Raw genomic sequence first — 27,543 nt, 5'->3', positions numbered from 1 at the left:
AAGAAAAAATTCGAAACAAAACACACTCTGAATTTCAGTTGTTTTTTTTTTTCATTTCGACCTAATTGCAAAATTGTCAAGTGGATATAAAATAAAAAAATAAAAAAAAAATTATAAACAAATAATTAAAACTATTAAATTTTATATTTTCGAATTCAATAAAAATTTCCAATTAAATTGAAGAGAAAAAATTTGAAAATGTCGAATTTTTCAAGAAATGCAACAGCTGGATCCTCAGGATCATTTTGTCAAGTAACAAAACCACCTTGTCCTGTGTGCGTATCATCTCCATCAACTTTTATATCTTCTTGTCAAATTACCATTTGTACTCCTCCAGTGCCGATTGGATCATCTCCTCGATATTTTCCTGTCTCTTCACCTGATAAAATAATAACTATTTGCACTCCTCCATTAGCAATCGGACATTTTCCACCAAAGAATAATTAATTCAATATTTATGAAAAAAATCGTCCATTCGGCACAGGTTGATTTTATTTATTTAAAAAAATCTTTCTAATTATCATTTTTTAATTTTTTTTGTTAGTGGATATAATCTTAATATATTATTATATTTTATAAATATATTATTTATTATTTAATATATTAAATTACCACTTTTTTTCTTAATAACAATTTTTTAAATTGTTTTTTTTTAATTTTTATTTTTTAATTTATAATTTTTATAATTCTAATTCTAAACTAATATATAATTTTTCTTTTTGCAGGTGCATCGTTACCTTGCCGTCGAGAGTGGAAAATTCACGACAAATTCCTGTGAAATCATTTTGCCGCGACAATTGTTGTCATAAGCGAAAACCACCTTTCTGCCGTTATGTTTGCTGGCGTCTACCATGTAAAGCCGATTGTTTTCAAGTTTAGGAAAATTGGATTTATCAACAGAAAACAAGTCAAAAAAAAAAGGTAAAAATCTTTTTATATTAATAGAAAATAGAATTTTCTTTCCTTTTCTTTAATACATTTGTCTATCAAATAAACATTTTTCTTCTTTCTTTCTTTTTTAAATATTTTTAACAATCAACTGATTTAACAATTTAATTAATAAAAAACATTTATAAATATATATCTATTACATAAACTCATTTGAGAAATCGAATAATTTCTATAATTATAAATTAATAATACTTTTAATTTGGCAAAAATTTATATAAATCTGTTCCTTTTTTAATAAGGAATCCTTTTTCATTGAGCTGATCAATAAATTCACGTATATCATCGATTGCAATTCCTCCATTTTCAGCTATTTCATTTAATTCATTCAATGAGAAAAGTTGCTTTTCTGATCGTCTCTCTTGTTTCAATAGATTTATAAACGCCTTGATCTAAATAAAATAAAAATGATTTTTTTCATTTTTGTAAGAAATCATAAAAATTTAAATAATTTTAATTTTTTTTTCTAAATACCTTATTTTTCGTTGGTTTACCACCAGCTGCTGAAAGATTACCACTAAAAAATGGACTCACATCATCTGGTATGTTATTTATTGTTTCATTCATAATTTCAATAACATCCAATGCATCAAACTCAGTTGCATCTTGTCGTAAATCGACTTTTGCTCGAGCCTACGAAAAAAAATTACTCTTTACTAAAAGATAATTATTTAATAATTATTAATTTGTTAACAATAATTAATAATATTAATTATTAATTTAATAATATAATAATTATTTAATTTATTATTATTATTATTTTTGTTATTGTAAGTTCAAAAGCAATTATTAATTTTTTTTATGAACTTCTTTATTAATTCCGTAAATGAATTATTAATTAAAAAAATATAGTAATATTTACCAATGTCAATCTAATTAAAGCTTCAAGTGTTCGAAAGAAAATTGGAATATTACCAATTTTTTCCTTACGTTCTCGTAGTTCTAAATAAAATTTTAATAAAACACTTTGAGCTTCGCTTGTTAATCGTGGCCTCACATATTGTCGAGCGTACGCAATATATTTACGTAAAATTCCTTGTGGTACAAAATTTGAATTATTTTTTATAAAATGCACCAATGATTCTCTAGAAAAAAAAGGCGAATTCAAATCAAAATTATTAATTTAAAAAATAGAATTCTAAATAAATAAATAAAAAATAGAAAATTGCTTTTCAAAAAAAAAAAATCATAATTGCATCAATCAAAATTAAAAAGAATTCAAACCAAAATTAATAATTAAAAAAAATAGAATACTAAATAAATTAATAAAAAATAGAAAATTGCTTACTTAAAAGTATCAAATTTATGCTTTGAACTTGTGGATTGATTCAACATTGTTCTCGATTCATTGACATTTTTTGTTTTTTTATTTTTTGCCAAATGTTGAATAATACGTGCATCGTGATCCTATTTAGAGTGAATTAATAATTTAATTATTTCATTTAAAATTTAAAATATAAATTATTTTTTATTCTTTTACCTTATCAGGATTGTCAAGGAGAAGATAGACAAGATCGAATCTCGACAAAAGCGGTTGACTGAGATTTAAATTCTCTCGAATTGTTTTTGTTTTATTGTAATGTCCGCCAATTGGATTTGCCGCTGCCAAAATTGATGTTCTTGCCGGAAGGGACCAAAGTACACCGGATTTTGCAACACTCACACATTGCTGCTCCATTGCCTCCAATAAGGCCTATTTTTTCAAAGAAAAAGAAAACATTCGCAAAATGAAAAAAACCGTAAGTACAGCAAAATGAAAATTTTAATTTTTAATTTAAAGAAAATAATATTGATATTATTTATATTTTTAATATAAATTACAAATATAAATAAATATAAAGAACTAAATAAATAATATAAAAAAATTGAAATAATTTTTATAAAAGCCCGTCTATTTTGAAAATAAATAAATAAAAATAAATAAAATAAATTTCGAAGTGCAAATTATAATTACATAAATAAATATAAATAACTAAATATTAAATAAAAAATAAAGTAATATAAATTTTGAAGTTAAAATAATAATTCTACAAACAAACCTGATGTTGATTAGTCATTTTATCAAATTCGTCAATAACACAACATCCTCTGTTTGCCAGAACTAAAGCTCCAGGTTCAAGGATATAATCATTTGTTCCCGGTTCCTTTATCAAAGTCACTGTCAAGCCCGATGCTGTGCTTGCATTTCCACAGATATAAACACCTGGAATTTATCAAATAATTGGTGAGTAATTTTCTCTTTTACCAACAAATATTTCAATTTCAAAAATCTATTAACGAAAGTAAAATAATCGGTTAAAAAATGTAGTTAAATATTATTTTTTAAAAAATATTGCAAAAGAAACCTCGTGGTGCAATGCGAGAGCAAGCGATTAACATTTGTGATTTTCCAAGTCCTGGATCGCCAACAAGTAATACATGTATATCCTCACGTACTTCAGAATTTGGTGAACTTCCACCAAATAAACTCAATAATAATCCCGCTTTAACTAATTCATGTCCATAAATACTGGGGCACATTGAATTTATTAAAAGAGCAAAAACATTTTCATGACATTGAATTTCCTGCGAAAAAGAAATAATAGAGTTTCAAGTTAATTTAAATTTTATACTAACTTTTCTAGAAAATAAAAAAAAATGTTTAAACCAGTAAAATTATTAAAAAGACATTATTAAAAAGAAAATAATTTAAAAGGAATGAAAAATTTTAAAAAATATATCCTAAATGTTTAGTAATATTTAAATTTAAAAAAAGGAATTTAAAAATTAGTAACGAAAAAAGGGAAAATTTTTATAGTTACACTAATAGCCGCGTAATCATGATAATTGAGATCGATCATCATCACACCCTTTGTCTTGGAATTTGTCTTATTACTCGTTATTGAAACAGCTTCAATGTGCAATTGAAATTTAGGATCTCCAACTTTTTTCGATTTTGATGATTCATTATCTTGACCCTAAAAAATATTTTTAAAATTTATAAATAATATTAATTTCGATAATTTACAAAGACAATTATAAAGAATTTTACTTTTTTTTTTAATAAAATATATTAATTTTTGAAAAATAGAACAAAATCAAATTTATATAAACGAAATTACATTTATTTTCAATGAAATTAGAATTCATTTTTAATTTTCATTTAAATTAGAATTGCTTTTTAATTTATTTTCAATTCGAATTGAAACTCATTTTTACTTTCGAATTAATTTTCATTTAAATTAGAATTGATTTTTAGTTTTGAATTAATTTTGCATTAAATTAAAACTGATTTTTAATTTTTAAATTATTTTTTGAAATTCTCTTTTAAAATTATGTTTTAAAAAAAATCTTTGTTTTTATTTATACTTTAACAATTCCGGTTACAACAACATCCGCTCCTGGCATACAGGTATCAACTAAATCCTCCACAAGTTCCACGTCAATTACTCGAAGTGTTCCCCGTCTATCGTCCTTAAAAAAATGTTTTCCAAATTTAATTATCGTTTTCTCAAATATTGTAATCAATTTATTTTCTACAAAAATTTTTTTTTAAAAACTCAAATTTTCTTTACCTGATTATCACCTAAATGCTCCTGTAATCTGATTTTTTGAAAAGGAATTGTTTTTGAATAAGGAGAATCGTCTTCGATATCAAATTTCATTGCTCCACAATCACATTTTTTCGGTAATGTCGGAACTCCACCTGGTTGATAAACCACTGTTTTTAAATTACATTTCAAACATTTATAAACATTCCATTGTGCCAATTGTAAAACTTTTCCCACTCGCATCACACAACCTCTAATTGTAATTAATTGACCTATTGAAGAAAAGAAAATAGAAAATTATTAATAATATAAATAATAAATATTAAAAGCAATTTTATAATATTAAAACAATTAAAATAAAATAGACAAATATTTTTAAAAATAAAAGTAATTAAACAAATTAAAATAAAATAAATATTTTTTAATAAAGTAATTATTGATAAAAAATAAATAATAAAATACAATGAAAGTAAATCGAAATTAATTTTAATTTATAATAATCTAGGGAAAATGAATTTTTAAAATAAACGCATACCATAATAATTCACTCGAAGATTTTTCAAGGGTACAACTGGTAAATAATTTAAAACTCTAACTCTAATTAGAGGCACTTCATCAGAACATTCACTGTCATTTACTTTTAACGTATTCTCAATTGTCTATAAAGAAAAAGTAATTTTAAAAACTAAAAATAAATATAAAGAAACAATTGTAACAAAAGAATAAATTATACTTATGTTAAATATAAATTATACCAAAAAAATATAAAATAAATTAAATATGGAAAAAATGAAAAAAATAAAATAACTGAAAATACTAAAAAAAAATAAATTACAGAATTATTATTATTATTATTATTATTATTATTACAATATTTATAATAAAAAGGGGCTATTTTTATTTTTACTAAGGCTTTTTTTTATATATGCATTAAATTAAATTACTAAAAAAAATAAAATCTAAATATTTATTAATTAATTAAAACTATAAATAAAATATTAATCAATTTTAATATTTTTATATTTTTTTACAATTAAAAAAAGGATAAATTAAAAAAAAAATATGTAAAAACGTTTTTTATTATAAAATTAAAATAAAAACCTGATGAACCGCAACACCAATGCAATTAAGTATATGAGATGGATTATTTTTTAAATCCTCTTGAAATTCGGGCCATTTTTCCTTAAAAATTTGACTTTCGTATATTTTATTTACATCCAAATTAAATGGACCACCAACTTCCAAATGGGCTTTTGATATTAATTCTTGATTTTCCGTCAAATAATTTTCCATGACTCTTATTTTCTTAACGGTTTCGGATTTTTTATCATATTCTGTAATTTTTATAAACTTTATTACTTGTATATCATGCAATAATTTTTTTTTTTTATTTTTTTCTGTAAGATAATTTACAATTTTCAAATTTATATATACCTTCATCATGAAAGTAAAGATCCCATCCTGTATAAGGAATATCTTTCTTTCTTTTTTTCTTTGCATGTTGCGGTTCCTGATCATCTGGATTTGATGCCTCGTATCCATCAATTTCACGATTTTCAACATTTTCTTTCAATAAAAAAATTTTTTATTTGAAATATATTTTAATTTATTTTTCAGGCGCGTGATTATCATTGGATAGGTTTTTTTATTTTAAAGAATTTTATTAAATATAATAATTATTTTTTATATGAATTTTTCAGTTTTTGAATTAGCATTTGGTAGAATTTCTTTTTAAACGAATTTTTATTTAACAGAATTTTTATTCGGTAGAGTTCATAAAACGTTAAATTTTAATTTGTTTGAAATTGCAAATGGGCGAACAAAAAATTGTATCTTAATTTGAAAAATGAAAATTGGTATAAAAAATAAATTATATTTAATAAAATTCTTTAAAATGAAAATTTGAATTTATTTTTAATTATGCTCCCCTTTTTTTTATATAGTTTTAAATAAACAATTTTTTGTACTATTGAAATAAATTAAAAATTAAATATATAATATTATAATAAACAAAATAAATAATGAAGGAAATAAATAATAAAATAAATGAACAATATAATAAATAATAAAACAAACAATAAAACAATTATTAATTAATTATTAATAAAATAAATAAATAATAAAACAAATAATTAAAATAAAATGAAAAAGATAAACTAACCTAAAAATACAAAAATAAAATACGTAAATAGAATTTACTTGAAAATTTACCTTCGTCTCGACTTCTTTTTTTATTTTTATTCTTATTTTCCTCATTCTTTTCATTTTCCGAAGCTTTCTTTTTCTTTATATATTTCCATTTATTATTGTTCCGATAGAATGGTATCTTTCCTCCCGAGCTCATTTTAAAATGTTTTCACTCTTTTTTAATTTATAATTAACACTAATTGAACATAATTTTACATAGAAATTTAATGATTTTTGTTTTTTTATTTAGTATGAATTTAAATATTATAGTTTAAAACACGTTTAAAACGTCAAAAACAACGATGTAAACAAAATCATAACCTCACTTTTAATATACAATTTTATCGTCTGCTATATTATTGAGTAACAAGTTCATGGCGTTCTCGACAGAGGGCACCAAACGTTAGTTTCCTAGAATTTGTGAAAAATCTGTTACAATCCCGGTGTTTTATTTGCTAAAGAATTATCTTTATTTGGAAACAATTAAAAAGTGTTTAATAAAAAAATAGTGTTTTACATAAATAAATAGTGAAAACAAAGTTGTTATTATAAGTAAAAAGAAAATTAATGGCACTTTTTGGTTTAGAAAAGAATCGATATAACCACGAGGTTATAATGAACCCTTTTGTCGGTTAATTTTGTATTTTTCTTTTTTTTTTGTTAGTTATTTTTTTTTTTTTTAAGTGAAAGGTGCAAATGAATATGTTCCCACTGTAAATGCATTATTGTTTCCCGATGCCGAGATGGCGAAGCAACTCGTCGAGGACTTATTTCTCATTCTGGAACTTCCGGAAAGGTAAGAGCCGGCTTTTTATTTTCTCATCTGTTGTTTTCTTTTTCTTTATTATATATATAGAGAGAGGAAGGGCACAAGTTGTTCATCAATTCAGATGAATTTTCTTGTCGGCATCGACGCACGTGAGGCACACGTGTATTTTTCTTGTTTGAACACGTGCGTTCATTTAATATTAATATAATATATATAAAAAGCGAATTCTAATTATATTCCCTGCAGGATCATTAAAATATAAAAAGGCGGGTTTCAAAAACAACAATTAAAAAAAAATGTCTTACGATCACTGAGTCGTGTTAATTAAAAATTGAAATTTTGAAAAATTTTCCCGAATTTTGAGGTTAAATTGAAAAAAAAATTGCGATTTTCACAAAATTTTCTTTTATATAAAAAATAGTAATTTGTTTTCATATAAAATACAAGGTAAAAATTCTTTATTAATTAATAATAATAATGTCTTTTTTTCTAATAAATTATTATTTTGTTAATTTTTTACGTAATAAAATATTTTCTTTATTTTCTTTAAATGAAAATTCTATTAAATTAAATTAAAATGAAAATAAAATTTTAATCGACAGATTTGAATTTTTATTATACAAATACGTTTAATTAAAAACGAAAAAAAAAAAGTGAAATAATTATTTAACGTTTAAAATTTACTATTCCACAACGCATGTTGTGTTTTTAATTAAAATTCTCAATTAACGTGAAAATTCTTCTTCTTTTTGATAATTAACTTTTAATGAGAGTTTGGTTCTTGATGAAATGCATTTGATGTTTAATTGTACTATTAGAGGATAATTTTTGCCTTTAATCAAGTATTATATTGTCGTGCGCGGTTGAAACTTTTTTTTTTTTGCAGTTATATAACTTAATTAACTACTTGTCTATATACTAAACAAATTACCATAAGGTTTATAAATTAAATTTTGATGGAATATAATAAGCTTCCTTTTTAAGGTATAGAGAGAAAAAAAAATGAAAGGTGTTATTTTTAATATTTACACGCTATAAAAATAATCGTAAAGAGGGATAATAATTAGTAAAAGATATGCACATGTGTAAATATATCGTTCTCAAAATGACGTCTATGCCTTGGAAATATATTTTTTTTTTCTTTCTTTTCTTTTCATTTTTTTTTTTTTTATTTTCACAATTTTATTTATACTGTTAATAAAAACTTAACGAAGCTCGCGGCACATCAAAGGCAGTGACTCTCAGCTCTTGAAAAAGATAAGTCCGAACAGTTATACATAAAACATAAATCACGATATGACTGGGAATAATTAAAGTAAACTGCATAACCCGAATAAAGTTTTGTGGGATTAATCGATTGAAAGTAGAAGATGGAAGATTCTAATGATTTTTATTTTTTAATGATGAACAAAAAAAATTAAATTAGCAGAGAGTTTTAAAAAATTTAATTGTATAAAATAATATATTTTAGAATTTGTTTGCCATTTTTTTTCTATTTTTAGTAATTGAAAATATTTTTTATAAAGATTTTTTTTTTTTTTTTTTGTAATTTACTCTCGATTAAAGTGAATTAGAAATGAAAAAAGAAATAAAATATTTGTAATTTTATTCGATTTAATTTGCAATATTAACATTGAGTAGAAAAATTTTAATGATAGGCAATTTTTTCTTTTTTGAATTCTAATTTTATTTATTTTCAGAAAATCGGATATCGTTGGCTATAGAATAATATGAAGTTAATCGAAAAATTAATTTTTGGAAATTTGATGGATATATTGAGAATTTTTTTTGTATGAATCCAAGAGGAGGACAATTTTTTATTGGCAATTTTCAAAAATCTTGGTGGAAATTCAGAATTTTTTTTTGTATGGATCAAAAAGGAGGACAATTTTTTATTGGCAATTTTCAAAAATCTTGGAAATTGAGGCGGAAATTTAGAAATTTTTTTTGTATGGATCCAAAAGAAGGACAATTTTTTATTGGCAAATATCGAAAATCTTGGAAATTGAGGCGGAAATTTAGAAAAATTTTTTGTATGGATTCAAAATAAGGACAATTTTTTATTTGTCAATTTTTAAAAATTGTGGTGGAAATTCAGAAAATTTTTTGTATGGATCAAAAAGGAGGACAATTTTTGTATTGGATGATGAAGTTTTTTTGATGGAAATTAAGGTGGAACTGCAGAAAGGTAGATATGGAAAATTTAATAGCATATTTAGAAAAGAAAAAAAAAATAATAATATTGTACCCTTGAATTGTCTCCAAATAAGTTCTTTCATCATGAGAGAAAAAGAGGGTATAAATAACGATCGTAGTACTTCGTCATGTGTCGAAAGAGCACTTTCTCCCTTTGTCATAATCGAGTCGAGGGTGCGGAAGGGTGTAAGTAAATAATAACGATTGAAACCACTTTTATATTCGGCCCAAGAATTCTTCTTAAAAAAAATATACTCTTCTCGTGCATTTCAATTCACTTTTAATTTGACAAGAAAAAAACACCAAAATTTCATTTCTTTATTTTCAATATTTTTTTTTGCTAAAAATATTTCTAGTAAAATATTTCACGCACTAATTTTAATGTAAAATATTTTAATTGTGCTATTTTTTTTATTATTTTATTAAAAATATTTAAAAAAAATACAAAAATAGATTTTTGTAAAAAATGAGAAAAATTGCAAATATTAATTTAAAAAAATTGAAGATAAGGAATTAATCTAGGGGAGGAAATTGAATATAAAATATATTTGCGATGCCCTAACTGTAAATTGAATATATGAGAATGATTGATACAATAATTTAGCCACGTATGGAGCTCAAAATTGCCGGAAGTGACGTTGAGCTTGAAATAAAGCAATATAATAGTATTCGACACCTTACCGCTTGTATAAAGTACTTTAGAGCAATAGAAATGCAATATCAGTCAATTCATATTCGACTCAAGGCGAGGGGCTGATCACTCTCGAGTACTTCACTCGCTTAAAACGAATATTTTTGCAGTTCTGTGATTAAAATGTTAAGTTGTCGATATTTCTCGAGTACAGAGAATAACGAAATTTAAAACGAGTTAACAAAATAACATAAAATAAGGCGGAATAGCGTAGAATAGTGGGGAGTAGTAGTAGAAGCGGTGCGAGATAGACGAATAACGATGAATAACGACGAGTAAAAGCGAGTCTCGGGTGAGTTTTTGGGAGTATTGCTAGTATTTAGGAAAGTTCTCCGTCTCCAGTGGAGCTCAGTTTCGCGCGAGGTAGTATGTATGTGTCAAACGCTTTTCCCTCTTAAGAAGTAGTTGAGAACAGAGTTCATGCTTTCCTTCTCTTTTCCTTACGTACAAGAATATACCTGACTCTCTCAGTTCTCTATGCACAATTGAAAAGCAGATTGAGTTGTTGCAACTCTGACCTGTAATATAATTTTTAATATCTTTACAACGATGCGATACTTAAAATTCTTAACCATTTTTTTTAGTGTTTAAATTGTAAAACCCATCCTTTCGCAAAATGTTTGTACCTTTTACCGAGCATTTTTCACTTCAAAATACTCACTGACAGATCAGTCAGTCCTTGACTGTTCGTCAAGAAAACTTAAAATTTTCAATCTGAATATATAGTTTTTAAGTGAGTTGTGAATTTAACTTTTGAAAAACCATGAGCAGCAAGGAAGTTAATAATACTAGTGTAATGGACAAATTCCGTCAACATTTTTGAGACAAATTATAAAATGAATTAGGCCTTGGCGTTCCACTTCATATAAAAAAATTTTATGGTTCAACAATTTAGACAATATTATATTAATTATGTTAATTATTACTAACTAATAAATTTAATAATAAAATAATCAATTTAAAATATAAATATGATTAGAAAATTAATTACAAATAAATACATATTCTAATAGTTTATAAATATTTTTTAATAATAAGGCCAAAATTCAATCGAGTGGATAGGAATGGCTAAAGTAGAGTCGACTCAGAGTATTTACGCTGCCCTACAACGGAAAAACACACATAAGCCACATTGTCGCTTTGGTCGAGTTCTGTATATAGACACTGGTAAAAAGCGACTGAAGCGACAATGTGGCTTATGGGTTTTCTTTCGTTGTAAGGCAGTACGAATAGCGCGAGTAACTTCGAATAACCCGAGTAACTACGAATAGCCCGAGTAACTACGAATAGTGCGAGTTAGCACGAATTAAGACGAAGTAAAGTCTGTAACGTCGGGTCGACTCGTGAGTGATCAGCCCCTCGACTCAAGGTATGGAAATAAAATGCTTCATTGAATATAGCAGCTGGTCATTAAAAAAAAAAAAAAAAAAAATTATAAATAGCTTTTTTACTTCATTATAATACTAAATATTCATTGCTATAGGCAAGTGTATTTAAATTTTTTTTTTTTTCATTCTATTCAGGTCGATAGGTTTTCCAACTCACAAGACATGCTTTTTCCATTCATGTGTGGGATTTGAGTGTATGATTAATTATAAAATTATATTTCAAAAGAATATAATAAATCTCGGGAGATTTTTATGATTTTTGTTTCTTAGTTGTTGGTGTTATTTTTTTTTATTAATTATTATAGTGATTGTTTCTTCTTTACTATATTCGTAAAATAATCTTCTTTCTGTATTTACAGGGTGTCTACTAGTCCTGGAAATGTCCTGGAATTTTAAAAAGTGTCCTTGAAAGTCCTGGAATTTTAATTTTTGTCCTTGAATTTTTATATTTTGCTTTTAAATTTTCAAAAATTTCTAAAAAAATTCATTAAATAAGTAAAATGAAAATTTACTTAATTAATTAATTTTTTTAATAATTTCTGAAAACAATAGTTAAACTAAAAAAATTTTTTTATTCCTTAAAGTCATCCAATTTAATGTCCTGGAAAAATAAGAAATTTGTCTTGAAAAGTCCTGGTATTTTAATTCAGATTTTTAGTAGACACTCTGATTTAGTTTTTATATTCGTTTTTTTTTTTTCAATTGAATCAAATTTTTTAATAAATGGTTGGTAATAGAGAAACAAAAATTTTTCTTCAGTTTCAAATTTTAGAGAAATGTGAAATTTGAATTTTTTTTTTTTTGTTTCGGCACGTTCCTTGCTTTTCAACCCTTGTTTCATATAAACCCAGCAAGTGTTTCATTATTATGAACTCCCCGCTGTGTGGTGGAGTTTTTGACTTTTATATACAATATATATATATATATATTTAATGTAGAGAGAATGGAAAATATAGAGAGACACAATTCACTTGCCTTTCATCATATAATTTTTTTCTTCTCTTTTTTATTCCCCTCCCCCCTTTTTTAGGGGCCTTAGGCAATGTTTTCGTTACTTTGCCATAGAAGAATTTAAGTATATAAGAATGGATTTAGAGCGGAACCATAAGCTTTAGATGTAATGCGGGGCCGCAATGTTATTTATTAATAGCAAAGTTGGTGGACGCTGGCACGAGGGAGTGGCAACACACACGAACGATCGCATGGACAGAATGTGACGAGTTACTTCATCCTCGTCCCTCGTTTTTTATCTGTGTCCCACTCTCTCTCTATTTTTTTTTTTTTTTTTTTTTTTTTTTTTTTTTTTTTGCCTCTTTCTCACTCTTGCCCACCCACATCAAAAAGCACATTGGGTTGTGAACTGGTGTGAACTCAACACTTGATTCCTCGCCTTTATATATACACCCCCTGGAATCCCTGCATGTCCTCTTCTCTCCCTCTCTATCGCGCTTACTAAATCGATCACTTTAAGCGAGCGACATTTTCGAATTCCGTTATAATATATTTATGGTATGAACGTTCAATTTCCGGAAATTTGGCTCAAACCAAAATTGATTCAGGATGTGGTTTTTCCTTTATATGCAACTGCTAGGGTGGTCCGAAGAAATATATTCTTTTTTTTTTATTAATGCATTTCTAAAGGTGCACACATTGAAGGAGTTTTTTTTTCCCCGAAAAGAAAAGTGGATTTTTATCTCTTGGTTATTTTCGTAATAGGGATTTAAATTTTATTTTTATCTTGTGAATATTTTTTTCCTTTATTTTGGTTTATTAATAGTTTAACTAATTTGTTTTTTTAAATTTTATAATAATTTTTGCTATTTTTCTTTCATTATTATTTTTATTAATATTTTAGTATTATTTATTATAATTATTTACTGTTATTTTATTTATTATTTTTCTATTTGTTTATAATATATCTGTTCGAATTTAATTTCTTCAAAGAATGATTTTAATTAAACTTTGATTCGTAAATTTTGTTGAAAATTTATTTTATAACTGTAAATTCTGTACAGTTTTTTTTTGTGATAAACTAAAGAAATATTTTAATTAAATTTCAATATATTGTTGAATAAATTTTTATTAACATTTTTGTCGTTTAAAAAAAAATTTTCTTTCATAATTCGTAATTTTTATTGAAAGATTATGTTTTAATTGTAAAATTTTGCACAAAATTTTCTGTGATAAATCAAATAATTATTTTATTTAAACTTTAAAAATTTGCTGAACAAATTTTTATTTTGTATATTTTTTTCGTTTAAAAGAAAAAAATTGCAAAGAGAAAATTTTCTTTCGAAATTAATTAATTAAACTTCGATTTAGTTATTTTTTGTTATAAATATTTATTTTATGTAAATTCTGTCCAGTTTTTTAGCATTTTCTAAGAACCGAAGAAAAATTTGTATTTAAACTTTAATAATTGATAGACAAATTTTTATTAACTTTCTTTTTTTTTTTTTTTTAAATTTTTCAAACAGAAAATTCTGTTTCGAATTAATTCGATTCGATTTTCAAACAGAAAATTTCCTACCTAATTCATTAAAATTCGATTCATAATTTTTGTTTTAAATATTTGCAAACAAAATTTTCTTTCCAATTAATAAAACTTTGTTTCTGTAATTTTTGTTACTTTTTTTTATGTAAATTTTCCCAGTTTTGAGATAAAACCAAAAAGAAGGTTAACTTGTAAATCGAGAAATTTTTTTTTTATATAAATAAAAGCATTCACAAGATATGAATATTATTTGTAATCTTAATTTGATATTTTTTTTCTCGAGAGGTACGTTTAATATTTTTTTTTTTTTTCAATCGCAAAGAAACAAATATTAAATTTAATTGTATATAATCCTCAATTATTTTCACTTTATATATACAAAATTCCATTAAAACAATTATTATTTTCAATATTTGCACATCTTTTGCTCACAGAAATTATTCTAATCAGTTGCACGCGGATTATAATATAATAATAATAATTATTATTATTGACTTCTCATTAAACCTGAAATTATTCAAATTATTCCATATATTATATATTTTTTTGCAAAATCAGACTTTCTCGTACTGTTAATTATTTAATTTAATTAATAGCTTACTCGTTTATATATTTTTTTTCTTTAATTGCCATTTGAAATGGATTAAAGATCCGCCAAAGAGTCTTTGGATATATATTTTCAGTTAATTTACATTTTCCATTAGCTTCGGTGTCGTTTTTTTTTTTTTTTTTTTAAATTAATTTATTTTGTTTCGTTTCTTTCAAACTTGTTTGTTATTTATTGTTATTGTGGATTTTTTTTTCTGTTTATATTAGTGGCTTTTATAATCACTGTTTTGTATACAATTATTATGCTTCCTATTAACGAGGAACGCATTAATATTCGCTAAAATCCATTAGGTTTCTGCAATTATTATTTTCTTTGGATCGAATTTTTGTATAGTGAAATTTTTATTTACTACTCTTTGCATTTGTTGTCCTTATTTTGTTTTTTTTACAAAATTCTAGTTTTTTAAATTCATATTTTACTTCTTGTTTCTTATTTTTTTTTTTTTTTGCTATATTTATTTTTTAGCTAGTTATGAATTATGAATATTCTATTATTGAAATCACTTTTTTTTCTTTTAGGCATAAAAAAAGGGAATGATAGAAAAAAAAATCCAAGCAGCTGTATCATCACGAATTTAAGACGGTATCTTCAAAAAAAAAAAGATGAACCGAAAAAAATAGGAAAATTCGACAGAATGTTCGAAAAAAAAAAAAATAGAGATAGTCGGCGGCGAAGATTAGAGAATTTCCGAATTGTATCGTTCAAAGTATATGGCTCCAAAATACGATCGATTTGTTATGGAATGACCCCTCAACGAATCTCTTTCTCTCTTCGTCGAACTCTCAACGCATAATTCTCTCTTTTTCTCGATCGTTCTCCTCTCTCTTTCTTTTTTCATCTTCATTCGCTTTGGTATCGTGTCTTCTCTATTTTATTTCCATCTCGTTTTCTCTTTTTCTGTTATCGTTACTGTCGTCTTTCTCGCGTGACGAAGAGAAAGAGAGAGAAAGAGAGAGAATTGTTGTTATCTCGCTCACTCGCACTCAACTAACGGAGTAAGAGAGACGAACGCTTTGTCGGCGCTCGCGGCTCAGATCAAAAGCGCCGACTGCTTCCTCTCCTCCGTCCCGTTGAGCCCCGAGCTCCGCCACCAAACCACAGAAAACGAGAGAGGGACCGGTAAAACCGACGCCAGGCTACTACTACTACTACTACTACCCTCATAGTAACATGAATATATATATATATATATATATATATATATATACGCATCACGCAATAAATATCATCCGCTTATCTTTATTGATTTCGATATAATTATCACCCCGTTATTTTTGAGGGTGGCACTTTTTTTCCATCTATTGAAAATGTGTGCACGCAAAAAAAAAAAAAGATAAATAAAATTCTCTATGACCGCCTTTCCTCTACAATTTTCGATCGTCGTGCAGCTGTCGTCCCCATCTCCGAAAATCGGATTAACTCCTATCCCTGGAAAGTTAAGTTGACGGAAAAATTTCCATAGGGTCTTTTACCCTCTATGCCGGGGGAATTGTATACATGTATATATATGTAGGCAAATTTCATAGAATTTCCAATGGAATTTTTCTTCAATCACTCGCTTTTTTTTTCTATTTTCATTTGGAATTTGTAGGAATTTTTGACTAGTTTTCTTTTTTTTCATCATTTCTTTTACTTCGTTGGAATTTTGTAGTTTTGCCAAAAAAATTGATGGTAATCTGTTAAATATTTTGGATTTAAAAATCCAATTTTAGTGGGAATTTAATATATTCTTTTTTATTTTCACAGAAATTTTTTCGTACTTTATTGGTTTTTTTTTTAATTCGTTGTTATTTTGTATTTTAGTTTTACTACAAATTTGAAATTTTTGGAATTTGTTTTAGAATTTTATTGAGAATTTAATATTCTCAGTTTTTCAATCACTCGCTTTTTTTTCTATTTTCATTTGGAATTTGTAGGAATTTTTGACTAGTTTTCTTTTTTTTCATCATTTCTTTTACTTCGTTGGAATTTTGTAGTTTTGCCAAAAAAATTGATAGTAATCTGTTAAATATTTTGGATTTTAAAATCCAATTTTAGTGGGAATTTAATATATTCTTTTTTATTTTCACAGAAATTTTTTCGTACTTTTCTTTATTGGTTTTTTTTTAATTCGTTGGTATTTTGTATTTTAGTTTTACTACAAATTTGGTAATATAATTGATAAAAAAATCGACATTTTCGGAATTTGTTTTAGAATTTTATTGAGAATTTAATATTCTCAGTTTTTCAATTTTCACAGGAATTTTTCTTTACTACTTTTCTTTTATTTCGTTGATATTTTGTATTTTTCTTTTACCAAAATTGGTTTTTTTTTATAAATAAATCGAAATTTTTCGATTTTATTTAACAGTATTATTGAGAATTTAATAAATTCTTACTCACTTTTTCTATTTTAATTTGAAATATTTCCAAAGGAATTTTATTCTACTTTTTCCTTTTTGGTTTTTTTAATTCGTTGGAATTTTGTTTTTTTTTTTGCCAAAATTGGTGATAATTGAAAAACAAATCGAAATTTAGGATTTAATTTCAAAGTATTTTCGAGAATTTAATATTCTTATTCAGTTTTGCTATTTTCATTTGAAATATTTCCAGAGGAATTTTATTCTACTTTTTCCTTTTTGGTTTTTTTAATTCGTTGGAATTTTTTTTTCTTTTTGTTGCCAAAATTGGTGATAATTTGAGAAACAAATCGAAATTTAGGATTTAATTTCAAAGTATTTTCGAGAATTTAATATTCTTATTCAGTTTTGCTATTTTCATTTGAAATATTTCCAGAGGAATATTTTTCTACATTTCTTTTTGGTTATTTCGCTGGAATTTTGAATTTTTCTCTCATCAAAATTACTTAATTGAAAAAAAATCAATAATTTTATTTCAATTTTCGAGAATTTAATATTTTAATTCACTTTTTTCTTTTATATTTTAATTACATATTTCTATATAAATTTTTTCCTCTACCTTTATTTTTGATCTTTTTCTTTTATTTCGATGGTTTATATTTTTCTTTTACCAAAAAATTTGCTTAATTGAAAATTAACAAAATATAGAATTTTATTTACTATTTAATATTTATAATAGTAAATTTAATATTGAAATTATAATTGCCAGTACATTATTATTTCCCTTGAATCGTAATTTTAATTCAGTATATTTAAATTTTATTTTTCATCTTTTGCCTTTTTATTATATGGAGAAACGATTTTCAATAATCTAAATGGAATTCAATTTTAATCGAATGGATTTTTTTTTAGTTGCTCTTGATTCTGGGTTACGTTTCGACCCTGGTTGCAAGAATCATATTTTCACTCGAGTGCCAGTTTCGATTCCGGTTTTTCTGTTCCACGTTTGGTTCTGGTTTAATGTATTCAGTGCAAGGTGTTTTTTTTTCTTCTTTTTTTGCTTGTTTATTTTCATTTCTTTTTTTTTGTTCATAAAGATCCTCTTTCTATATATATATATGTATATATATATATCTATCCTACTTTTAATGAAATAAAATGCGAATGTTTTTTTTTCTCTCTTTGAGGTCTCAACTTTGAACCCCATTTATTTTAGCGATTGTCAACTATTTAGTTTTTAATGAGATCTATAAAGAAGTCGGATATAAATGATAGAATCTAGTTTCTAGTTTTGTTGATTTCAAAAAAAAAATAAAATAAAAGAGAAAGACGTTGTTCTTCTCCGCGCCTTTCGAATGCGTATACAGTATGTAATGCTTCGCAGAACTCTTTGATCTTGTATATATATATATATATATATGCTTTTTAGAAAAACGAGACGAAATATGCGACCCAAACGAAATGTCCTCTTATCGGTCGCATCGGTTCCACTTTGGCGAAGGAGACTCTGTCCCGTAATAGGGATCTGGACGTAATAAATAGAGACTATAGTAGGCAACTATAGTTTGAATGTTACGAGAGACGTTATATAGCGGTTTACGAGAGTCCAAGAGAGGAGCATAAACGTTCTTTGCACAACATAGCAGAATCTTCATTTTCTATACTGTGAAAAAATTTCGCATTTTTTTTCTTTATGGAAAAAAAATTCCTTTTTCGTTTGTCTTAAAAAAATTAGGGAAATTTGAATTTTTGTTCGTATTTATTTATTTAACAATATATATATATATATTGAAATAATTTAAATATTATTTCGACGGAAAATTTTCTAAAACTTCTATGAGTTTAAAATTCAAATTTTATGAGTTTTCATTTAGTGAAATTTTTGTGAATTTTATAAAGTTGAATTAATAGGCGAATTTTTATTAAAAAGAGGGATTATTTAATCGAATTTCTTCGATTTTTCTTTTATTTTCGAATTTTAACGAATTTTCAAATTATTCACAATAGGGAATTTTATTCTATATAGGATTTTAATTTAGAATTTTAATTCTATAGGAGTTTAAATTTTATTGAATTTTAATTAATTAGGATTTTAATTTATCAGAATTTTAATTTGATCTGAATTTCAATTTATCAGGACTGAAATTTAACTGAAGTTTTAATTATTAAATTAAATTTTTCTTCAATAGAATTTAATTTTAATCCAATTTTCCTTCAATATAATTTAATTTAATCAAATTTTCCTATAATAGAATTTAATTTAATCGAATTTTCATTAGATTGAATTTTAATTTGCCCAAATTTTACTTTTTCTATTTTAATTTTTAATTTTACTCGTGTTTAATTTTTTTTTTTTAATTTAACCGAAGTTTTATTTAAACTTAATTTTCATTTCATCGAATTTATCACAAACGAAAATTTTTATTTTTGAAAATATATTTCTCATTCTACTAATCTAAATTTATAAATAAAAAATTTTTTTCCAATTTTTGTTTTGAAACGTTTTGAAATTTTCCAAAATTTCAGTATTTTAAAAAAAATATATTTCATTCCGATAATCCGAATTTATAAATAAAAATTTTTTTCCAATTTTTGTTTTAGAATGTTTTGAAATTTTTAGATTATTTTATTTTCAAAAAATTATAAAAATAGTTTCTAATTTTCGAATTCCTAAATCCTCGTTGAGCTTTTAGAAAAATGTTTACCAATTCTCACGATGCAACTGTTTGATAATTTTTTTAAGTGGTTAATAACTCGATGTTCTATTTTGATTTAATTTTATTTACTTTTCAAGTTATTTTTAAAAAGTGAAGTGAAAAATAATGAAATTTTTTTTTAGTGACTTTTAATGGGATTCTAATTTTAGAAAAATTTTCAACAATTTCGTTAAATGTGCGCTCGCTATTTCCTTTTTGTGAAAAAATAGGAGAAAAAAAAAATTAATATATAATTATTCTTTTTCCTCTCTCGCAAAGAATACTATAATTTAATAATCAGTTTTATTTAGAGATTCTTTTAACTGTATAAATATTTCTCGTTTTATTCATTGATAGTTTCTTGATACTTCCGGGTTGTATTTATTCAATAACTCGTTACGCATTCTTGCTTTAGTTTTTTTTTTTTTAATTTTTACTTATACATTATTATTTTCCTTATCCGACAATATTCTCTTTTTTTAATATATAGTTTAGATATTTATCCACTTTTCTTCTTTGATTTTTTTTACCCCGAGAAATATTTTACGTTTATTTCTGAGAAATAAAATATATTTTCCTAAAATAAAAAATTTCAAATATAAATTTTATTTGGTTCGAATAAATTTTATTTGCATTAAATAAAATTTTATTTAGCTCATATAAAATTTTTATTTAATTTTTGTTAAATTAAAATGAAATCGAAACAAATATTTATTTGACTCTGGTTTTCATTTGATATTTTTTGTTTTGAAATTCGTAACAAAAAAAAACTGGAGTTTTTTTTTACAAAAATTTTTTGTAATTAGTTCCTTATTTTGAAAATATTTAAATGATTAATAAATTGTTAATTTTTTTTTTTTGAATCGAGTAGAGAAGTTATATATATTCTTCAGTGAATTCATGATTCCTATTCTTTATATTGGTAATTTCTGTTTTCAAACTCTCCTCTCGACAAAAGAGCACGATCCTTGATTACATGGTTCTTGATTCTTCACTCTTCATCCATGATTACTTGTTTTTGAAGCACGCTAGTTGATTCTTCGATCATATCCCTCGCAGAGTCCCCCCTTCTCTTCAACAGCTCTCTTTTTATGATTCCAGTTTCTAGGCTCATCGCGGTTCAAAATCTAATTCCATGTTATTGGTATATTTCCTCTTTTTTTTTTTTTTTTTTTGGGAATTCTAAACTTTTTACATAAACAGAGAAATTTCTATAAATTCGAGAATGAAAATAATTGACTAAATTTTTATTGAATAATTTATTATTTATTCAAAATTGATTTTAATTTTAGCTATGATGTTTTTTTTATTTATTATTATTATTTTTTTTTTTTTTGTAACTGATGTTATTTTTTGATTCCAGTTTCAGGTTGAAATCCCAATTCCAGGTTGTTGATTCGAATGAAAGCGTGAAGAAATCAACATTCCCGACTCCTTAGAGAGACAGACACAGATACAAACTCGCACATAGTGGGATTAAAAGAGCCGGGAACTGGACAAATTGGATTTGTTCAAGGTGTGTGGGTGCGTGAAGATTATTAATAGTCAGTGTCCGATTTTTTGAGTTCTGTCAGCGACATATCGGAGTTAACTCTGGTACAAACCAAGTTTTTTTTAAGCCTTGCGTTTTATTCTTCTTGCGCTCTCTCTCTCTCTCTCTATCTCTCTTTCTTGATTCTTGCTTTCTCTCACTCTCTTGGGGCCCCCACCTCGCTTCCCCCGGCGGCCGCAGCTGTCTTTTTCCTTTTATCAGCCGACTTTCCGACAAAGGAATAAAGAAAAGAAACAACTAGCCTTGCTGTGTGCATCAGGGAAGAGGCGACCAGTGGCGTAATCAGAATTGCGAAGACCACGGCGAAAACAAGGTTCATTCTACTTCTCTCACTTGTATATTGGTCTTCAATTGTATAATTCTTCTTTCTCTCTCTCTCTCAAAAAAAAGAGGGAAAATTTATTATTTGCTCTCAGAGAAAATTTTTTTTCTATTTTGGAAGTTTTTTTAAAAAGACAGTATATTCAGCACAAGTAAAAGCAGGCATAGGATTATACGACTTTTTCGAACTTTTTTTTCGACCTATTTTAATAGAATGCGACTTTTTCGACTTTTTTATTAGTTTTTTTTTTAACAAAATTTTTAAATTTTAATAATATAATCATAATTTTTTTTAATTTCCTCTTTATTTTAATTATTTAACAAATTTTTAATTAAAATTATCTTCTAAATTAATTATTTACAAGAATTTTAATAATATTTTTCAATTATTTCACTAAAAATCGTTTTAATATTCAATTATTGTCTGTGATTTTGTAAAGAAAATCTTCAGCATTTCAATTTTAGAAAAAAATTTCAATTTAAAAACTTTTGATATTTAATTATTCAACTATTTTTCAATTAAAAATGTTTTGAAGTTTAATAATTGTCAAAATTAAACAAAAAAAAATCATCAAATAAAGTACCAAAAATTGCAATTCAAAATCACTTAAAATTCAACTATTTTCAAAAATTTCAATTTAAAACCTAAAATTTAATTATTTCTATAATTTTCCATTAAAAACTTTCTGAAAAATATTTTTCCTTTTCAATTAACCCTTCAAATATTCAATTATTTTTCATAATTTTAATATTTCTTTAAAAATTCATTTAAAAAAGTTTCAAACAAAAACTCTAAAATTGAATTGTCAGAAATTAAAAAAAAAATAACTATACAGCAGTTTTTAATTTACAGAAAATTTATTTCAAATTTCAAATCTTCTGCAATTCAATTATTAAAAATAATAAAATTTAATTTAAAAATGCCAAAATTTTAAATTCGAATAAATTAGCAAAATTTTACATTCTTTCAATTTAATCGAATTTTTTATTAAATTTAATTTTTACTTTCGAACGCCGATTTTTATTTGCAAGATTTTTTTTTATTTAATCAAATTTCTGTTAAATCGATTTTTTAAATTGAAACAATTTCTATTAAGGTAAAAATTTTATTTAGTCGAATTTAATTTAAAAATCTGTAAAACTTAATTATTGTCCTAAAATTTTTTGACCATTAAAACTAAAAAGTATGAATTTAAATTGCTTAAATTAAACTTCAAAAAATTTTAAAAATGTAAATTGAAGAATTTTTTTTCAAAAATTTGTTCTACTTAATTAAAATTTTGAAAATTTATTCCAAATAAATTTTCTTCATTATATATTTTTATAGAATATAATTTTTTAAACAACTGAATTTTTTATTTACCAGATTTTTATTTAATGGAATTTTTATTAATTTTTTAATTTCAATTTTTTAATTTGAGAGAATTTCTATTCATTTGGCAGAATTTTTATTTAGCTAAATTCTATTACATAGAATTAGATGAATTTTTTATTAATTTTAATTTGGTAGAATTTTTATTTCAGTCGAATTTTTTTACAGAAAAATTTATATTTATTAATTAGTATGAAAATTCGGTTAAATTAAGATTTAGTGAAATGAAAAATTCTGCTATTTAAAAATCTAAATAAGTATAGATATTTTGTTAAACGATAATTTATTAAAATACAAAAATTCTACAAAAGTTAAAATTTTATTTAATAAAAATTTATCGAAATAAAAATTTTGCCCATTGAAAATTCGTTGAAATTTATAAAAATTCTGTCTGAGAAAATTTAATTAGAATAGAATTTCTGTTGAACAAAAGTTGTTTTTAATGAAAATTTGATTAAATAAATGTTTTATGTATAATATAAGTTCTTTTAAAAATGAAAATTATAATAAATAAAAATTCTTTAAAATATGATAAGTTAAATAAAAATTCTTTAAATTGTGAAAATTAAGTTAAATGAAAATTTTGTTAAATAGAAATTACATTAATTAAAAATTCGGTTAAATTATTCTGAATTCGGTAAAATGAAAATCAAGTTCTTAAACTTTGGTATACCGGTTTCTATAACTGTTTTGTGTTCTTTCGCGACTTTATTTTTTTTTTAAGGTTCGATAGGTCGTCTCTGTAGGTAATTTTTTTTTCTCCTCCTTTATATATATATACCTTCGAGAGACTTTTCAAATTGATGTTGAGCCTTGAAGGGTTCATTCTACTTCCCTCACTCGCTGGATATTCAATCATTCGTAGAAGAAGATTTATTCGATGTGCTGGCAAGAAGTTATTTTACATGAGAAAACAAGAGTAGAACAAATTGTTTTGTTAGGTTTTTTTTTCCTGTACTTGATTACGAGATCTCTTTTTTATAATGTACACCTGATTTTAAGCGCTATTTAAAAAAAAAAATACAGAAAATTTTCTCTTTAAAATCCCATTTCCATTTGAAAATTTTAATTTTCAAAAAAAGCAAATCATTTTTTGTGCTTCTAAATTTTTTTTAAGAATTTGGATAAAATTTTCCACAAATATGTAAATTTATATAATTTCGATGATGATAATATTCTGAGGATAGGGAGATTTTTCATAGAAAGAGTTCTTTGATTCCTTTTTAATTCGGCGAAAAAAAAAAAAAAAATTACCTGAGAAACATTTTAAAATTTTTTTCTAGATTTTAATCGGAGAGAAGAAAGAGGAAGATGACGTGTTTATGATAATTTTTCTTCGCTTCTTTTGAATGCTTTTGAAAAAAAAAAAAAACTGAAAATCGTGAAAATTAAGAATGTCGAAAACAATAAGTGAGCGCGCGTCTCTCTTTCTTTTTTTTTTTTAGAGTTTCTTTTTGAATATAAATCAAGAAAGTTAAAAGGGTTCATAAAAATCTACTTGAGACTTTTATCTCGCGCGCGGTATAAGATAAAGAACGAAATGGAACTTGGAAAATAAATGTCAATAGAACTTGAATTTTGTTTAAGGCATACTTTATCTTCATTTTCGTTTTATTACTCACTCTTTTCGTTTTCTTTTTTTTTTTTTTTCTTATTTTTGTTTCTCTCGCATATACTTTTTTGCCTTATTTGATTTAATTTTTTCATTTTTTTTTTTGCCTTCTATTTTTTTTTAGTGTTCTTATTGCATTTTGTGCGCTCTTATCGCTTCTTATGTTCTTTTATTGTTTTTGGCATTTTTATTGTTTCTTGCATTTTACGGGGCTATTATTTTTTAATTATGGTTCTTGTACAATTTTGTTTTATACAATTTTTTTTTTTTTTTGTATTTTTCTGTAAATTATTTTTGTTTATTTTTTAATTATTTTGGTATTGAATTTTTTTGGTATTTTATTTTTAATTATGTAAATTATTTTGTTTAGTTATTTTTGTAATTTATTTTGTTTAGTTATTTTTGTAATTTATTTTGTTTAGTTATTTTTGTAATTTATTTTATTTAATTATTTTTGTATTTAATTTTTTTGTTTATTTTCGTATTTTATTTTTATTTATTTATATTTTCTTATTTTACTTTGTAGTTATTTTTGTATTTGTAATTTTTTTTTTATTTTCCTATTTTATTTTTTTAGTTATTTTTATATTATTTTTTTGCTGAATATTTGTTGTTTTGTGTTTTTTTAATCGTTTGTTTAATTTTTGTATTTTTATCTTCATTTTCTTGTCTTCTTTTTCTCTGTTTGTCTTTTTTTTTTTTTTTATTGCTTTTATGTATTTTGCACCTGTCGCGCTTCAATTCTTGTGCATTTTATTATATTTCTCCGGTACTTTTTATTTATTATTTTAATTCTAAAATTCTATTTTTGTTTTTTTAATTTAATGCTGCAATTTAATTTCCTTTTTAATTTTTAATTTAACTTCGATTTTTAAATCGAGTCTAATTTTACTATTTTCGTTTCTCATACTTTTGTCTTTTTTTTTTTATTTCGTTTGTTTTTTTTAACACATATTTTAATTTTTTTTATTGTCTTTTATCGTTTTTTTGTCACTTTTTTTTCTCTTTTTTTTCTGCTTTTTACAATTTTTCCTCTCTTTTTTTCATTTTTTTGCATTGTTCTTTTTTTGCTCCCTTTTTTTTATTGTTTCCATTTTGTCCGCTCTTTATAATAAAAACCTGTCTTTTAATTCTCTTATTGTTTCTACGCGCTTCCATTTTATTCAAATCTATTTTTCACACACAGAGAAAGAGAAAAAGATAAAAGTGAATCGCTTTAGAGTAGTTTTTGAGTGCATCATCTTGTTTCAGAGAAAAAAAAAAGAAGAGAGAAAGAGAGAGAGAGAGAGAGATGAATCCTTTTAGCTGATGGTCGATTTGGTTTGAAAAGGGGGAGAGTTCCGCAAAGGATATTTTTCCGACTGGTGGCTGTCATGAAGAGAGAGAGAGAGAAAGAGAGAGAAAGGCAGTCCGTTTAAAACGCTTGGCGTTTCTTCCTTTGAGGCAAAAGGCCGTCTGTGACGGAACTCACCAAAGGTGCACTTTGCTCGAACATCCTCTCGTTTCACGGCCTATATGGCGAAGCGGAGATGCGACGCCAATGTTTTCTTCTGAAAAACACCGCTAGATAATAGCATGCCGGTACAGTCCACCGAAAACAAAAAAGTCGCCAACGATTTTAGTTTTCGTGTGTATAAATACACACGCACATTTTTGTATTTTTATATATATATATATATATATATATATATATATATATATATATATGTATACAGAAAGTTCTCTTTGTTTTCAGCCCGCGGAGAATCAAATGGAGGTTTCGTATCAAAACAGAGAGAGAGAGAGAAAAAGAGAGAGCGTTGGTACGAGTTGCCAGATGTTGGAATTGTTGGATTACAGATGGTCCCACGCAGTCGTAAATCCTATTATCGTGTTTTCAAAACGGCAATTTTCCGCAATCATTTTTTTGAGAATTGAGAGAATTTGAAAATTGCGAAATCATCCCCATGAAGGAAAAAGGTTATTTTATTTTTGATTGTGAATCGTAAAAATACGAAGAAGAACCTTTACTTCAGCCGCCGATTGAAATTGAGGTGAACCCCAGGCTATATGAATGAAATTTCTTATATATATTTTGAGAAAAACAAACATGACTTCATTCGTCAAACAATCGCACTATTTCTCATTCTCTTGTGACGTCTATTTTATTTATCAATCAAGTCTCGCGTAAGTTATAAAATTTTCATTTTTTCAAATTCAATTATTTTTTCACAAAAACAATAATTTATTTTATTAATAAAGCAGGCCTCAGATTATATAACTTTTTTCGACTTATTCTAATTATATTTTTAGTATTTTCAATTTAAAAACTTTTGAAATTCATTTCTATAAGAATTTTGAACGTTTAAAATTAATTAAATTAAAATTTAATTTTGCTTTTTAATCATTTCAATTTTAAAATTTGCACAAAATTCTGAACTCAAAAATAATTTTGCATAAATTAGATTTGAAATTTTTGAAATATTATTTAAATAAAATTTCTTGGATAAATTCCAAGGCAATTATTATCAGAATTAATTATTTTCAAAAAAAAAAATTTCGTTAAACAAAAATTTATTAAATTAAAAATTCTACTAAGTGAAAATTTTGTTTAAATAAAATTATTTTTTAATTTTCAATTAATTTTTTAATTTATACTTTGGAAAAGCGATTTTTATTTGGAAGATTTTTATTATTTAATCGAATTTCTATTAAATTGATTTTTTAAATTGGAAGAATTTTGTATTTATTTGGCAAAATTTTTATAATAACAATAACATTAGTTATTTAAAGTAAAATATTTATTAACAGTAATTAAATTTAATTAAAATAAAAAAAAAATCGATTTTTTTAAAATGT

At 24.4% G+C, this 27,543-nt stretch overlaps 2 protein-coding genes across 7 annotated transcripts in view; one reads left to right on the top strand and one right to left on the bottom strand.

The window, feature by feature from the left end:
- Positions 1 to 917: 917 nt before the first annotated feature.
- Positions 918 to 7,001, bottom strand: LOC127285257 (DNA helicase MCM8-like). Its single transcript, XM_051311166.1, has 14 exons — positions 6,690 to 7,001; positions 5,913 to 6,044; positions 5,580 to 5,812; positions 5,014 to 5,137; positions 4,503 to 4,750; positions 4,297 to 4,401; positions 3,750 to 3,905; positions 3,294 to 3,513; positions 2,988 to 3,151; positions 2,429 to 2,641; positions 2,237 to 2,355; positions 1,811 to 2,033; positions 1,423 to 1,581; positions 918 to 1,340 (listed from the first exon to the last, which is right to left on the bottom strand). Exons 1-14 carry the CDS (start codon positions 6,820 to 6,822, stop codon positions 1,146 to 1,148), a joined length of 2,424 nt encoding a protein of 807 aa, XP_051167123.1. The 5' UTR covers positions 6,823 to 7,001; the 3' UTR covers positions 918 to 1,145.
- LOC127285258 (protein naked cuticle homolog) overlaps positions 3,048 to 27,543 on the top strand; it is a 50,765-nt gene continuing 26,269 nt past the window's right edge. For 2 of the 6 annotated variants that reach the window (XM_051311167.1, XM_051311172.1), the window contains exons 1-2: positions 3,048 to 3,172; positions 7,350 to 7,461. In XM_051311167.1, coding sequence (XP_051167124.1) covers positions 7,383 to 7,461 — 79 coding nt within the window. In that variant the 5' untranslated portion in view covers positions 3,048 to 3,172; positions 7,350 to 7,382. Of the gene's footprint in view, positions 3,173 to 7,349; positions 7,462 to 9,134; positions 9,623 to 21,211; positions 21,365 to 25,956; positions 26,287 to 26,440; positions 26,872 to 27,543 lie in introns of those variants that run through there. The other 4 variants (XM_051311169.1, XM_051311170.1, XM_051311171.1 and 1 more) reach the window with 4 other exon arrangements.

The sequence above is a fragment of the Leptopilina boulardi genome, unplaced genomic scaffold (assembly GCF_019393585.1).
Source record: "Leptopilina boulardi isolate dan_hultmark-lab unplaced genomic scaffold, ZJU_Lbou_2.1 LbouV2_330, whole genome shotgun sequence".
In the NCBI taxonomy this organism is placed as follows: domain Eukaryota; kingdom Metazoa; phylum Arthropoda; class Insecta; order Hymenoptera; family Figitidae; genus Leptopilina; species Leptopilina boulardi.
This window is presented reverse-complemented; position numbering and strand designations above follow the sequence as displayed.

Bases quoted from the DNA above. Each gene is read 5' to 3' on its own strand.
- LOC127285257 (XM_051311166.1), bottom strand. From the start codon at position 6,822: ATGAGCTCGGGAGGAAAGATACCATTCTATCGGAACAATAATAAATGG. The intron at 6,045-6,689 runs GTAAATTTTCAA...TTTTATTGAAAG, and splicing joins AAAAAGAAGTCGAGACGAAG to AAAATGTTGAAAATCGTGAA. The intron at 2,034-2,236 runs GTAAGCAATTTT...TTTTTTTTCTAG, and splicing joins CATAAATTTGATACTTTTAA to AGAATCATTGGTGCATTTTA.